The sequence below is a fragment of the Podarcis pityusensis genome (assembly GCF_964106645.2).
Source record: "Podarcis pityusensis genome assembly, chromosome: 5".
In the NCBI taxonomy this organism is placed as follows: domain Eukaryota; kingdom Metazoa; phylum Chordata; class Lepidosauria; order Squamata; family Lacertidae; genus Podarcis; species Podarcis pityusensis.
The window spans coordinates 35,962,218-35,978,338 of record NC_138032.1 but is presented as its reverse complement, the minus strand read 5'-3'; the positions used below and the strand labels follow the sequence as shown (position 1 = coordinate 35,978,338).

At 44.2% G+C, this 16,121-nt stretch overlaps 1 protein-coding gene across 2 annotated transcripts; it reads right to left on the bottom strand.

Moving 5' to 3' along the window:
- Window positions 1-1,014: 1,014 nt before the first annotated feature.
- NRROS (negative regulator of reactive oxygen species) lies at window positions 1,015-9,006 on the bottom strand. 2 transcript variants are annotated; one of them, XM_081007293.1, is made up of 3 exons: window positions 8,496-9,006; window positions 5,422-5,533; window positions 1,015-3,312 (listed from the first exon to the last, which is right to left on the bottom strand). In XM_081007293.1, exons 2-3 carry the CDS (start codon window positions 5,515-5,517, stop codon window positions 1,360-1,362), a joined length of 2,049 nt encoding a protein of 682 aa, XP_080863419.1. In that variant the 5' UTR covers window positions 5,518-5,533; window positions 8,496-9,006; the 3' UTR covers window positions 1,015-1,359. The 2 variants fall into 2 exon arrangements, with proteins under 2 accessions (XP_080863419.1, XP_080863420.1); XM_081007294.1 differs by lacking the exon at window positions 8,496-9,006 and adding an exon at window positions 8,106-8,342.
- Window positions 9,007-16,121: the final 7,115 nt, after the last annotated feature.

Sequence of the window (16,121 nt, the reverse complement as noted above, 5' to 3'; positions counted from 1 at the left end):
TCAGACCACACATTAGTTGTTTAGTCGTTTAGTCGTGTCCGACTCTTCGTGACCCCATGGACCAGAGCACACCAGGCACTCCTGTCTTCCATTGCTTCCTGCAATTTGGTCAAACTCATGCTGGTAGCTTCGAGAACACACATTAGTACAGTTTGTCAAAGGTCTCCTAACAACTTTAGCAGGCCACACATTTTACACAGCAAGTGGGGAATGAACTAGAAACCTTTAAAAAAAAAAGAAATTCTGAAAGATCTTCAGATGTTGCCAATCTCTTTGTGAACTGATGCATTTTTGCTATTGACAATGCTATCATAACCACCCTGACATAATGCACTGAGGGCCAAGCCAGACATACAGGGTCACCGTGTCTATGCTGAAATGTGCTTGCCCCACTCACATATCAAATGGGTGTGTCTACACAAAACAAAATAAGCTCTTACCCCACTGCACTTTGTAGCTCACTTCTGGCTTGAGAGATCAGTCAAAGGGGATGGACCACTGCATTGGAGCACAGCATGGTAAGGGGACGAAGGGGTCCAGATTTTGATCTGTTCTCCCCTTGCCCTTCCTTGTGTGTGCAACCATAGCAATTTCAGCTAATGATCAAACAGCTGTCTTGGAGCATGTAGGCAGCAAGATGCTTGCATTGCCATCTGCATCTCTACTCCAACACAACACCTGGGGGTCAGTTGGAGTAAGAAGTGCCAGGTTGGTAATCATTTCATATAGTCTTCTACATGCCATTCACATCTGCAGCGAAGTTATGGCTTCCTTATACTGCACCATCTCGTTTTACGAATTGCACCTCCTCCACATGTTGAGAAGCTGTGCTGTAGCCAACACTGCTGAGATGGCCTTGGAATGCCCATCAGTGTTCCCTCCAACATTAGGTCTGTCATATGAGTATTTCAACTGGCATGTGGTTAAAGCCCACAAATGGGGGTGGGGGAAGGGGAAGTGTTCCTCCTGAAAGGAAAAAAAAATAGTTAGTGCTTGGCCAAGAAGTTACACCTGTTTGGGAGCTGCATTTATTCAAACATTATGGTTGGTTCCCAGCATCAGTGCCTTTCACTTGTCTTTCATGTTTATAAAGGCCTTTTTCTTCCTATTGTGAACATTAAACAGGATTACTATCTTGCATTTGTCTCTGCACAGAACTGTGTGCTATGCCATCCCTGCCAACTACATACGAGGACATTTTATTACACACATTGGGCAACTCCATATAAAGCATTGCCGCACACTGTGGCTTCCTGGAGCCCCATTCATGGATGCATTATCACCCAATAGGATTTCCCAGTCCTACCTATGCCCATTCTGGAGGGTCCGAGTGGCTGTTTTCTTCACACCATCCCAGAGTCAATAAGGGCTGGACCTTCTGTACCTGCTCTTCACCATTTGAAGAATTCGTTGCCTGAAAGTCAGAAAGATGATAACAAAGGCAACTAGCAGAGCCAAACAGGTAGGAAGAACAAGGACCAGATGCAGCAGAGTCATATCTGTCGTTAGCCACTTGCAATTCTGGATGACTGATTCAGGCAAATTGGCTACACGGATGAACTTAGAGGAAAAGTTGCAAGTGACTTGATTCCAGTCTAGAATGCGTACAGTGTCACGGTCATGCAGGGCATCCCACCAACCCATCTGGCAGCAGTCATAGGGATTCTGGCTGAGGTAGATCTCATGTAAGCTCTTTCCAAGCTTCCGCATGGCGTGCTGAGGTAGGGCATGGAAACGATTTCTCCTTAGATCCAGAATTTGCAGTTCCAGGCCTGCTAAAGATTCAGGGAAGCTAGCCAGAGAATTTTCAGATAGATCTAGGTTTACCAGCTTCTGAAAAGCAGAGAAGTCCATATTTGTCCTTGCAGCAGAAAGTCCAGTGTTCCTAAGATAGAGCACCTGCAGTGATTGTGCAACATCTTTCAGAGGTCCTAAGCCATCAAGTAGTGACCTGGGATTGTCAGAAAGGTCTAAGTGTGCTATAGAAGTCCCCTGAAAGATGTGGGTGTCCAGTATTTCTAGGTCACAGCCAGACAGGAAAAGATTCCTTATGGAGCCAGCATTACTGATATCTATGCAACTGGGACTTCCAGCAGCATGTGATGCACAAAGCTTTATAGGGTTTTTACTGAGGTCAAGTGTAGTGATCTTTGTTGTGTGAGTAAAGATTTTAGCAGGCAAGCCACGCAGTCTGTTGGTGCTCAGACTCAATGTTCTGAGGTTGGCTAAGCTGCTTCTATGGTCCAAGTTCATCTGCAGATCCTGAAGTTGGTTGTAGCTGAGATCCAAGTCAACGAGAGTGCTTACCAGGTCACTCTCCTGTATCTGTAATCTCTCTAAGCAGTTGTGGTTGAGGTTCAGATGAGCAAGGGAAGACATGCCTTCAAAAAACCTTTCTGGAAGGTACCAGAGCTGGTTCCAACTCATGTCTAGGAACTGCAGGGAAGAGAGGTTGCTATGATGGTTTTCGGCCCAGAGGTCAAGGGTGGTGATGTTGGTGATGTTGCCATCCAGGAATAACAGCTGCACTGTGCCCTCTGAGTCATTGAAAATATTGTTGTAGAAGTTCAATTGGTTGTGCATCAGCAGCAGAGTTCTCAGTTTATTTTGCTTGGGCAACAGCGGGAAGAAGAGGAGCTGGTTGTAGGAAAGATCTAGTGTTTCTAGTTCAAAGGCAGCATCATTCTCTGCAGCCAAGAACCACTCGATTTGATTGTTGCTGACATTTAGCATCCGGAGTTGGGTCAGGTCAAACTCCACCATGCAAGGAATGTAGTTGTAGGCCAGATTAAGCTGCTGTAGCCATCGCAAACCATCAAAGGCACCAGTCTCAATCTCAAATATGTAGTTGTGCTGCAAATCTAGGTGCTGCAGCCTGGGCAGATTTTTTAAGTGAGAGTCATCCAGCCTCATGATGGAGTTCCGGGCCAAGGACAAAGATTCTAGAGAGGACAAATCCTGGATCAAGGTGCTCATCATAGCTTCATTGAGCAGATTTCCAGATAGGTCCAGCTTCCTCAGGGCAGGCAAAGTCCCCAGAGCAGCTGCTGTTGCAGAATAGTTCACAGAGAGGGCATTGTTGGCCAGAGATAGACTACTGAGGCTCCTGGTACCAAGGAAAGCCCCAGGCTCAATGAGCTCCAACCCATTCTCACACAGACTGAGGCTCTGCAGGACTTGATACCTTACTAAAGATGCATTCTTTAGGGTCTGTATAACATTTGCATCCAGGAAGAGCTCCATTGTTCCAGGAGGCAAGTCTTGTGAGACAGTGCTCAGCCTCCTGCCTTTGCAATCTGCAGTTCTCCCTTCCTGCAGCAGGAAAAGAAAGAGATGTATGGGACAAAAAAAAGGTGGGCCCAGCTGCTAAAGCCATACTGCACTTCAAATGAGCACAGTAAACAAAGGGCTTAACTCAAGCCCTGTAGATTCCAAGTTAAAATGCTAGGGACTGAGCACATATTTGGCATGTAAAAGATCACAGGTTCAGTCCTGGCATATCCTGTGAAGTATCTCAGGGAGCTGGGAGAGATCTTTGCCCGATATCTTGGAGAGTTCCTGCCAGTTGGTGTGGACAATATTGGGCAAAGATAGTTTAATGGATAAAACACTTTGACAGTAAATGTTTTCCATAACAATATTTTCAGAGCTGTATGTGCTCTGCCCTCTAAACAAAACAGAATCTTCGTTATGGTAACCCACCCAAATTCGCACTAAGAAAAACAAGTTCTGGGAACTAATATTCATGATACAAATTTGCACATTTAATCTAAAAAGGAAGGAGCTCTGATGTTTGTGGCAACACTGAAACCTGTCTCCTAACCATAGAAAATCTCATTCAAGCCACGCTTCCAGCTTCTGAATTTCTACCAGCCATTACCCACCTTTCAACCCTACATTTCTTTCTCCAAGGGCTAGAAATCTTCTCTTTTAGAAATGAAAGTTGAGAGTCTCAAGTTCTGTAGTCAGAACCATTTCTACCTTTTTTCCTTTGCCTGTGCAGAATTTCTGAATACACAACAATCCTGGCTTGTGATCTTTTAGAAACATTTCTAAGGATGATCTGAACAAATGCAGAGCCACTTATAAAGACAAGGCTTTGCTTTCAAACAATACCACCCGTCATGAACAGCACAAAACAATCTGAGGTATCTGCTTTTTTGAGCCTATGGACAAACTACCAAACAGAACATTTCTGCTACTTCCTTTATTGTAAACTCTATGGCCCTGCAAGAATTAGATTTTTCTCTTTCATTCTGAATAACCATGCAAGTCTGAATGGTGTGGAAAAAGTGATCAAGCTATTATCAGATTATGGGAAATTTGTAACACTTGCTCTGCTACTACGGCCGTCTTTAGCATATGTGCTGCCAGGGTGCAAAGATCCATCCAGCGCCCCCAAATTTAGTTTAGCTGCCCCCAGATTTGGCGGGGGGCAACTCAAAGTTGTTGAGCTTTTTTGGGGAGGGGGGGAAGCCAAAGCTGTTGATCTTCTTCAGGGGAGGAAAATCGCTCACCTGTAACGACGACGCAGTGGAAATAACTGCTTGTTTCATAATGCTAGGTAGTAACAGAGCGACGGAGCAGGGGGGCAAGGACTTTCGCTCCATTGCTTTTCACTGCCACTGGTAGAGAGTGTCCGGTGTATAGAAGGTATACATTTGGTGCACCCCCATATACATTTGGTGCCCCCCAGAATTTGGAACCCAGGTGGACCGCACCCCTTGCACCCCCGGGTTAAGACGGCACTGTCTGCTAATGTAGCAGAAGAAATCAGGTGTAGATTCAACCCAGCAATTGCAATTTGTTGTGATCCTTAATATTGTTGTGACTTAGTGGGGGAACAGAGGTTGCCAGGGCAATGCAGACGTGATCTGTGACACATATTTACACCTAGAGCCACCAGAGTGGCTGGGACAACCTGCTCAGATGGGTGGGGTACAAATAATAAAAGTTTTATTCATTATTATTAATTAGTTGTTGCTGTTGTTGTTAAAAACATAGAAAGATCTATCATTAAATACAATTAAACACTGATAGAATTAAAACTATATACATATATAAAATCTATAACAATAATTACAATAAAAATAGGATAATATTGGGTTGTATCCAATGAAGTTGTCCAGTTGGCACAAGGACTTCTAGATGCACAACGGGACTTCCTCTCACTGCATGTCCCCCATGCCTCCAAAATCTTATTGGAGGGTTGGGGAAACCCCCAGAACAGATTTATGGGATGGGTAGGGAGCATACAGGGAGAAAAGAGGGAGAAGAAGTCCTTTTCGCACAGGTGGAAGCCCTTGTACTAATGGGAGAAGCTTGGTGAATACAACCCATTGTCATTTGTGGACCCCTGGAGTTGCTGACATATGGATCAAAATAAACGAAGAAAAGAAAGTTGATAGAAGACAGACTCACCAGTCTGCAAAGCCTGTGATAGGCTGCAGGTTTGCTTCCCCATCCTGTATCTAGGAAAGCTATCCACACGAAGATACTCAGGGCTATTAGTGCCATTTCAACAGCAGGACTCCTGCAAAGAGACACAAAGCAGGGCAAATATATGTTTTAAAGGGCAGTATTGACAGTATTGACAGAATGCTGATCGCCGAAGAATTGATGCTTTTGAATTATGGTGCTGGAGGAGACTCTTGAGAGTCCCATGGACTGCAAGAAGATCAAACCTATCCATTCTTAAGGAAATCAGCCCTGAGTGATCACTGGAAGGACAGATCCTGAAGCTGAGACTCCAATACTTTGGCCACCTCATGAGAAGAGAAGACTCCCTGGAAAAGACCCTGATGTTCGGAAAGATGGAGGGCACAAGGAGAAGGGGACGACAGAGGACAAGATGGTTGGACAGTGCTCTCGAAGCTACAAACATGATTTTGACCAAACTGCGGGAGGCAGTGGAAGACAGGAGTGCCTGGCATGCTCTGGTCCAAGGGGTCACAAAGAGTGGGACACGACTAAACGACTAAACAACAACATTGACAGTTTATTGTATTTTGTATTACAGAAAGAACCAGATGCTTACTAGAAAGCAGACATCCCAAGGCTTCTTCCATGCAATTTATGCCATATGCATATTTGTTCTCAAACTTTTCATACACCAAAATCTGTTAATTTATTTGTGCAACGCACCTGCCTTCCCCACACCTGAGCCTCTGGTGTGCAAGCACACTTTTCAGATCACATTGGCTATTCTTAATCAGTTTTTGTGCACAAGTGGGCAGGTGCTTGCTTTGATCAGGAATGACTGCAAAGGCCCTTCCTTATAAACCATGAGTTGCCAATGTGGCACCCATGTCACACAAGCACATGCAGAGACCTTCCCTGCCGCCTAGGAGCCCCTACCCTGCCTCTCCTCCTTGGGTTTGAAATGAATCTTGTATTGTAGCCAGTAGAAGACTTTTTAGAAACCTAATTGCTGGTAGGGAGTGAGTGAATGAGTGTTGGTTGCAGTGTGTGTGGAGTTGTGGTATGTGCATGGTGCCCACAGGCCCAGAAAGATTAACCATAAACAGCTTGGGGCTGGAACATTAATTTTAAAGAAGGCTGTATACCCATTGCTATTTACTTCCGCTCCAGTACACTCCCACTGTTGCCGTTTGAACCCGAGTACACATAACACTAGCCACAATCCATATGTCTCCTGTAGCTTCTTGAGAAACACTCTTGTTTTCCCCCAAACCAGCTTCCATCCGATTTGAAAACATAAGCCTAAGCTAAGGTGTGCACATTTGAGACAGCAATTGCACATGCGCAGGTAGGTGGAAGCTTTGCCGGATACAAGTTTGGCATCAGGTAATGTGCATCTGGTGTGTACCACAATGTAAAAAAGCACTAGAAGCACAGCAGGGGAAAATTACCTCACTACATTTTAAGCCGCTAATGTGTGCGTAACCCAAGTTAAAGGTGATTTGAAGGAGCCTTCCCTTCCCAATGTTATGGAGACCAGCATCAACACCCACTGTTCTAAGGCATTTGCTGGGGCCCATGTGCTGCTACCGCCACCAGCAAAGCTTGCAAATATGGGGGGGGGGGGGGCTGATTGTGGCAGCAGCAGCACCATGCCCAGAGGAGGCAGGGTGACATAGCAGCAGGTTCTTGGCAACAGGTCCGGTCAGCACTGGGTGCTACTAAGGGCAGCCTGCCCAGCCTCCCCCCAAATCTGAAGCTGGGTCTGATGTAAGGTAAAGGTAAAGGGACCCCTGACCGTTAGGTCCAGTCGTGACCGACTCTGGGGTTGTGGCGCTCATCTCACTTTACTGGCCGAGGGAGCCGCCGTACAGTTTCCAGGTCATGTGGCCAGCATGACTAAGCCGCTTCTGGTGAACCACCGGAGCGGTACCTATTTATCTACTTGCACTTTGACATGCTTTCGAATTGCTAGGTTGGCAGGAGCAGGGACCGAGCAACGGGAGCTCACCCCATCGCAGGAATCCGAACCAGTGACCTTCTGATCGGCAAGTCCTAGGCTCTGTGGTTTAACCCACAGTGCCACCCGCGTCCCTTGGGTCTGATGATGTGCACATATATTTTGTCTAGCCAGCTGTCACTTCTGGTCAAGTGCGTTTTGCAAAACCTGTTTACTAAAGGCAAAAGTGGGGCACATTCTGTGAACGCTTAGCTCTCTGGAAATGATCTTGCCTCCAAGTGGAAGCATAAGGCCAAACCCCATTTGACATTAGAGATCCATGATTGGATTTGACATGTTTAATTTTACTGAAAGGTAGCTGTGGGTGGAGGGGCTGCTTGGTGGAGCAGAGCAGTGCTGCTGAGGGAGGGGGGATTAACCCTTTGTTCTCATCATACCATTTCCTCCATCATATTTGTCCCATTCCTGAAAGTACTCATAGTCCTCTAAGAGGAAAAGCAATACTGATTTTTTGACCTAGTAAGGAGATTTATTTCTGAGACTATATATTAGTTAGGCATGAAGCTTTTTTAATTTTACAAAGTGGATTGACTGTCAAAGCAGGGATCCCCAGCATACTTTCTCACCTTGCCAATGACTAGCGAAGTTATTGACCCCAAGTTCCTCCCCTGCTTAATGACACTTTTTCTTTGCCATCACAAAGGCATTTAAGGACTTCACTCACCATCTGTCCTGCCTTCTCAGTTTGGTCCTTGCGCTCTCGATGCCCTGTAACTCTTCAAAGACGTTGAGTGGCAGATGCCTTGGAGTGAGACTGGAGAGTTCTCAGCAACCATCTCACTGCCTTATCTCTCCTTCATATATCTAGTTTATGAAACACCTCTGTATTACAGAACCCTCCATCGTGTACTCCCAGAACCACACCACATGGAACTGATACACATTCTTGGTGAGCTCAACCACGCCGCAAAACGCCGACTGGCTTTTTTGCAGTGTAGGTGTTCAGAATGAAACAGCAGCTGTTGAATGGTTCCTTTTGGTTACCATCACCCACCCACCCCCGCACCCCTTTTTCAGGCAAAGAATGGAGGCAAATCTTGAGGTTCTTACTCACCGGGGGTAGGAGCAATATGCTCAGGTCTGGGACGTTCATTCTGCTCCAGCCCGTACCCTCTTTTCTTGCTGTATCTCTACAAATAATATTAAAATTAGCTGTTTGCCCTCTCACTTAATATCAGATTATTTTAGAACTTGCGGAAGGAACTAAGCAACGGAAACTGCAGTCACATGGATCACAGAGCCAGTTGCTTCACCCAGCAACCCCCAGCCAGAGCTCAGCAGTTGCACACTGAAAGGTCGAGGCTGTGCAAGCCACTCGAAAATGAGAAGGAGCTGAGAAGAAGGGAAATGAGAGGAAGGAAGCTGTGCAGGGCAAATCTTTGAAGCCATTAGCAACTGCTGCTTTGTTATCGATATAGAAAGGAAAATAAGAGTCCCATGGCACTTAAAGACTAACAAATTCATTGCGGCATAAGGATTTGTGGACTAGGGACTACTTCTGCAAACCAAATTTTCCTGTAATACATTTTATGGCATAATAATTCATGTGCGAGGACTACATGCACACCTTACATTTAAAGCACATTTAAAGAACACATGCCCCAATAATCCTAGGAACTGTAATTTGTCATGGGTGCTGAGAATTGTAGCTCTGGGAGGGGTAAATTAGTTCTCAGGATTCTTTTGCGGGAGAGGGTAAATGTTTTTTCCAATAGGTGCTGTGTTGCATGCAGCCTTTAAGGTGCAATCAGACTCTTTGTTGTTTTTGTTCCTATCAGTGTTGTTTGGGAAGAGGACTAAAAGGGTTGCCAGAGTTCCAAAAACATCATTAGGTGGTGTCTCCAGGAAGCTGTAAAACCCTGACCAAAAGGAACGGTCCCTGTAATCATACACACCGTAAGTTGAATGTAGCCACTCTTTGAACATCAAGATGATTTTCCTCAGTGTGTATAGTAGAACCTGAAAAGACACTACCTCTTCTTTTATTTTATCCATATTTTGTCCCCAGGGATAAAATACACCAGCTAAGAATAGCACAAGCATATTTTACAGTAACATTGCCACTTTTTTTCCCCCTCAGCAAAACCCACAAAAGCAGATTCCTGATCCTTTCCCACTTGCTGCTTCTGTGGATTTTCCCAAGCAAAACGCCATTCTTCATAGTTAAGAAGATTTGCAAGGATGTCCATCCCAGAGTACAAAATGGGAACCGAGATTCAGCCCTCAGAGAGAACGTGCCCATGAGAGAGTGACCTCCACCTACGGCAAGCATGACTTCAAGACAGATCGAAATCCTAGCACCTCTCATTTAGAAATTAAGTTAGCGGCAGGGCCCACAAAGGAAGAGGGGGTCAAAGGGTGTGAAGTAGTTGTTTCAGAACATACGACCCATGCTAGTAAAGAAAGAAACAGATAAACATGACATGTTTGGCATTGCATAGTTTCTGTTTCTTAGCTTGATTAACAGAAGTAACTATTCTTATGAGCCTCTAAAGACTCATACCCTCTTCTTGGAACGGTGGCAAAGAGAATTGTGGTGAGGCAGCTGCAAGTACTCTTGAATGACGCAGATTATTTAAAACTGCTCCACTCTGGCTTCGGTCCTGGCCATGGGGCTGAGTTGGGCTTGGTCTCCCTGAGAATGGGACGAGAGGAGTGTGACCTTGCTCCGGGTTCTCCATCTGTTTTGGTACCATTCCCCATGGCATCCTCCTAGACCAGCTCTGTGGAGTTGGAATTAGGGGGCACTGTGTTATAGAGGGCCTGGTCTACCCTGCACGACAGTGTCCAGACAGTAGCACTGTGGTAGTGTAGCATCCTGCTTGTGGTTAACGCTTAGCTGGAATGAAATATTCAACGCAGCAATAGAGAAATTAAAATAATAATTTATTTGTCAGACAAATAAATGAGAGACACAGTGGTATATGGTTACCAAAGCTCTGCCCACTCCAGCCCTGATGGCCAGCACTTATATTTCCTCTGCCCAGCCCCCTTGCTCCTCCTTTGGCTGCCTCTGTCCAATCAGCCTGGTTGAAATTCCTATTGGCTGTTTGCTAGAACCAATCATAAAAGATACACCCATTTCCTATTACCTTTTATGGGAGACAAAGCGCTATATTTCCTTCTATCCATAAATGGCAGACAAGTAGCCATATATCTTACATTTGCCTCGACCAGGCACCTTAATTACCAGATCATCTTTGCCCTATTGCCCTATTGCCCTTTCACTCCAAAACAGATGGCTAAAACAGATGGCTCATGGTTTTAATTTTTATCTTAAACAGAGATCTTGGGTTCACCTTCTCACACACCATCAATGAAATAAGAATCTAACATAAGAATCTAACATTTCTTACTTTCTAAATCCTTTGCATAATTACATTTAAGCCAATATATTTCATACATAACATATATAGATTTTTAGAAGAAAAGGCCTTTTCAAAGTAAAAAGGAACTTAGTAAAAACAGTTTCCAAAAGCAACCCCTTAAATTTACACCCCCCTTTCAAGCCAGCTGCTGTTTCTATTAGCTCTTGCCCTTTAACCTTAGGAAGATGTGGCTTGAGTCTGATGGGAAGCACATGGTATTTTCTGTTAAACAATAAATTTCACTATTTACCAACTCTTAATTAGTGTTTTTGCAGCTTGATTGTATTCTGTAATTTGTATGGTCAATATGACCTTTTGCTCCCAGCCTGGAATTTCCTTTTACAACTTTAAGAAACGTGTCTCCTGTTATAAATTGGGGGGGGGGGGGGCTGTTCAAGGAGATAAACATCTGCCAAAGTACTTAGCCAGCTGCTTTATGCCTGGCATGAGACATACAAACATTTGCAAATATATTTTTTAAGCTCATTTTAAAATGCAGACCTTGATCTGATGCCTCAGTAGTGCTTTGGGGCTCTCTAGTGGTTAGTCTAGTGGGATGCTGCAGGATACTATTCTATCCTCAATGTTATTTAATATCTACATGAAACCGCTGGGAGAGGTCATTAGGAGGAGCTTTGGGGCAAGGTGCCTTAGAGTACACCGATGACACTCAGCCAGTGCCGGATTTATGTATAAGCTAAACAAGCTATAGCTTAGGACACCACTCTCTTGGGGGCCCCAAAAGAAAATTAAAGGGAAAAAACTGGATGTACATTTCCAAAATATAAGATAAAAAATAAAATAAAATAAAATAAAATAAAACCTACATACAGCAACAGTGTTTTGTGTTGTGTAGGCTCCTATGATGTAAGTAATGGGCCCCATCTGCTAGCCTGCTCCCTAAAGTATCTCTGGTTTGCTCATTTCTACATATAGGGTGCCTATATTCTGCCTGGACTGGTTGCATGGCAACATGTGCAAATGGCTTTAGATACCTATTAGGTCCATAAATTACCATATAGCATATATTCAACACAAAAAACAGCAACAATTTGTTGTTGACAAAGGACAGCTGGACATGCAAGGGCCCCATTACCTTCAGTAGCTTAGGGCCTCATCAAACCTAAATCTGACCCTGCACTGAGCTCTACTCCTCCATAACCTTTGAGTCAAGAAATGCTCTGCCGGCCCTGGGCACCTGGATGCAGTGGTGGGATGGGTGAGAAAAAATAAGCTGAGCTTTAATCCTGGCAAGACGGAGGCACTGTAAATTATTCCAGTGTCTGAGACATCAGTCAGTCGCTCAGAGATCTGCGCCATTTGCCTATATGCTACTGGGCCACATTACCTTGAGGCCAGTTTACACCTTACCCCATACATGCCCACTTGATTGCTTCAATCTGCAGAATGGGCACTGTTTTGGAACTCACACAATACTTGTTCTGCCCTTGTAAAAAACCAATGTCTAAGTGCAGCAGCCCTACATTTTGGTAGCCCCTGCTTATAGGCATCGGGCAGGCATCTTCACTGTAGTCTTTTCAGTGCCTGGTTAAAACATTTTTGTTTAGAAAAGCCTACCCAGACAGGCAAAAGTTACATCTTGTTATTTTAGCTACTGTTTATTTTAATAACCTTTTGGATATTTTTAATACCCATTTTAACTGTTTTATTTATAATTTTAATATTTATTTTATGTTATTGTAAATCACTTGCCTTTCTTTTAAACAGGTATATAAATTTTGTCAAATAAATACCACACTGTGGAAGTGGTAAACTCACTTTCTACAACACTTTGAGAATTGTGCCTTCTTTAAGTACCATTTACAGAGTAGCTAAAGAGGGCTGTTCTGCCTGTGAGTTGCAATTGGAGATGGCCTGTTTTGAGTTCTCTAGTTGTTTCCTTAAAATTCATTTCAAAATGGTGGGGGATTAAGTCATACTACACATTCACGCAATTTTTTAAGGGAACTCATACTGCATCAGTTGCTGGAAACCACAGGAGGGGAGAGAGTGTTCTTGTGCTCAGGGGTTTCCCACAGGCATTTGGTTGGCCACTGAGAACAGGATGTTGAACAGGCCATTAGCCTGATCCAGCAGGCCCTCCTTATGTACATCAAGGTTTTTAAGACATCACACACAAAAATAGCATTGCTTCTGAGTGCATGTAGTTTTCCCTCTTTCAAAAACTATTCAGCCTCTCAAAAACAGTAGCACTTACTTCCCTAAAACAGAAACAATAATTTTGGTTCATGTTTGTTTTGCAATTAGAATCCTTGCAAGTTATTGACTGCCTGTGAAAAACTCCACCTCCTCCCTTGCCCACCAAAGCAAAGGAGTTACAGTAGTACCTCGGGTTACATACGCTTCAGGTTACATACGCTTCAGGTTACATATGCTTCAGGTTACAGACTCCGCTAACCCAGAAACAGTGCTTCAGGTTAAGAACTTTGCTTCAGGATGAGAACAGAAATCGTGCTCCAGCGGCACAGTGAAAGCAGGAGGCCCCATTAGCTAAAGCGGTGCTTCAGGTTAAGAACAGTTTCAGGACCTCCAAAACGGACCTCCAGAACGAATTAAGTACTTAACCCGAGGTACCACTGTAGTTTTATAGGTGGGCTGAGAAAAAATAGCCCATATCCTACTCAATGGAGCAGACTCAGAGTATGGACCCACCTGGGTTTGAGCAGCATATTAGACTTGTTTCCATCTGATTTTTTGCATCCTGCTGTCCCACATTCAATTGAATACCTGTTCAGCCAAACCACCCTCCCTCCCGGCTTGATGAAAAATATTAAAGCCATCTTGTGGAGTGTTATTACGGAGGCTTGCAACAACTACTCAGTGCTTGAAAGGTACTTTGCACATGCTCAGACGTTATTACTTCATGTTTCCAGAACTGAACCATAAGGCGATGAAGATACATTCTAACAAGTAAGCTCTGTACAAAACTTTGTGCTGCATTCTCATCTTCTAATAGGAGTGCTCTTGTTCAGCGTTCCGGTGGTCAGTAAGTAAGATCCTCTTGCAGCAGGTTTTTCCACCTGTTTCTGTTTTCCATTACCAACCACCTTTCAACTTTCTATCAGCACGCTCAGTCCTCAGGTGTTACCATGGCTTGTTATTTCTTTATAAAACAAATTATACCACTTTTTATTTACAAGTGTTTATATATCCGCTAACGAAAGATATACAATGCTGCTTAACATTTGAGGATATTTGGTTCCTCTGTACTATGCTTAAGGTTTCATTTGGCCTTCCTGCAGCAAACTGCTGTCCCCTGCTGTTAGGAAATTAGGGCTGCTTTCCTTCTTCTCAATATTCACACCCAAAACACATAGTGATTAGCTTTTCTTTCTTCTTCTTTTTACATAGCTGTTGTTAGCACATTTCTCTGGCAGAGGCACACACATTAAATTGCTCCCTTCCTTCCAGGAATTCACATCTTCCACCCTAATCCGAGTAGTTTACAAAGAATCACAATTACATAAACAATTTTAAAACATAAACCTTGGAAGCAGCACGATGTAAAAGAACAGTATAAAAAGTACTGTAAGTAACATTAACTCTTTGGGAAAAAAGGATAAATTGTTATTCACCTTCACAATTTCAAAAGCTCCAGATGACAAATGAGAGATCACTGGAGACATATTCTATATTTGTAAAACTTGTTTTACTTACAAATATACCACTAAAGCATATTGGAAGCAAACAGGCAAGCAGACACCACAGTTGACAGTCCTGTATCAGTTTTCCAAAGAAAGCATGTGGACTCCAATGATGCTCCAACCAACACACAGCTCTCTCTACCTTTCCAAGTTTTAGATGTTTCTCCCAGTGTTCATTTCTCCAAGTTGGGAATGTGGGAGAGAGTTGTTGGGTCTGCAGTGCCACAGCTCGCAGTGGTTCTCAACCTGTGGGTCCCCAGATGTTGTTGGACTACAACTCCCATCATCCCCGAGCTCTGGCCTTGCTAGCTAGGGGTGATGGGAGTGGTAGTCCCAAAACATCTGGGGACCCACAGGTTGAGAAAGGCTGGTTAGAGGCTCATGTAGGAGCAAGAGGCATCACACCTTCCCACTCAGGCCCTGATTCAGACAGGTGCTTCCATTTGCCTCCCCCTCCTTCTGAGTAGCCTCGGGGGCAGCTAGGCAAGTACAGCAGCAGTGGCTCTGAAACCAGGCTTCCTCAACCTCAGCCCTCCAGATGTTTTTGGCCTACAACTCCCATGATCCCTAGCTAGGAGGACCAGTGGTCAGGGATGCTGGGAATTGTAGTCTCAAAACATCTGGAGGGCTGAGGTTGAGGAAGGCTGCTCTGAAACTCTTGCCTGCCTCACTATGTACAGTGGTACCTCAGGTTACATACCCTTCATGTTACATACGCTTCAGGTTACATACTCCGCTAACCCAGAAATAGTGCTTCAGGTTAAGAACTTTGCTTCAGGTTGAGAACAGAAATCGTGCTCCGGTGGCGTGGCAGCAGCAGGAGGCCCCATTAGCTAAAGTGGTGCTTCAGGTTAAGAACAGTTTCAGGTTAAGTACAGACCTCCGGAATGAATTAAGTCCTTAACCCGAGGTACCACTGTATTCTGCTCCTGTGACCCTGGAAGAGATTGGGGGAGGGGGACTTTCAAAGTTAGCCAGAAGCCCAGGCAGCTCCAGTCATAGGCCAGGGATATCTGGATCAAATGGTTTTTCAGGGTCACTTGCAGTGTGGAAATCTACCAGAGGGTCCTGCTCCCCTTGCTCTTACCTCTGAGAAGACCTTGGGTACAATGTCTGGGCAGGCAGAACCCTGACACATTTACTGGAGGGTGTCATATTTCCAAACTGTGCTGGGTATTACATTCAAAACCAGAACAGAGATTCTCAGGCTGCCAGGTGCACATCTCCCGTCATTCACTTTCACTGAAACATTAATTTAATATAAAAACACAACACAAAGACTTTGTGTGCATACTTGCTAATACAGCCTTTTAACACTCCTACTGAATTGTACCTCTCTTGCACTGAAAGTAAAGAGAATGCACAAACATTATATAATCAACACTCCTAAGCATTTCCACTGTCAGGATATTCTAGTTCCATGAGGACAAGAACTTTCTCTCTTGGGTCTGTACAGTGCCTCTCATGTGACATATGAGGTAGCAGCTCCACCATGTAGAATTGTTTATAATTTTCCTACTTGTTGCCTAGCATAGACATTATTCTACAGCAAATTAAACGGACTTCCAGCATCATTTACACCTACTAGATTAGGCAGAACACTTTGAGCGAACTTCGTTTGTTATCAATAGACAAACCTCAGATGAA

Excerpts from the sequence above, each read along its gene's own strand:
- NRROS (XM_081007293.1), bottom strand. The coding sequence starts at position 5,517 with ATGGCACTAATAGCCCTGAGTATCTTCGTGTGGATAGCTTTCCTAGAT. Across the intron at positions 3,313-5,421 it reads ATCACAGGCTTTGCAGACTG|GAAGGGAGAACTGCAGATTG; the intron begins GTGAGTCTGTCT and ends TTCCTGCTGCAG.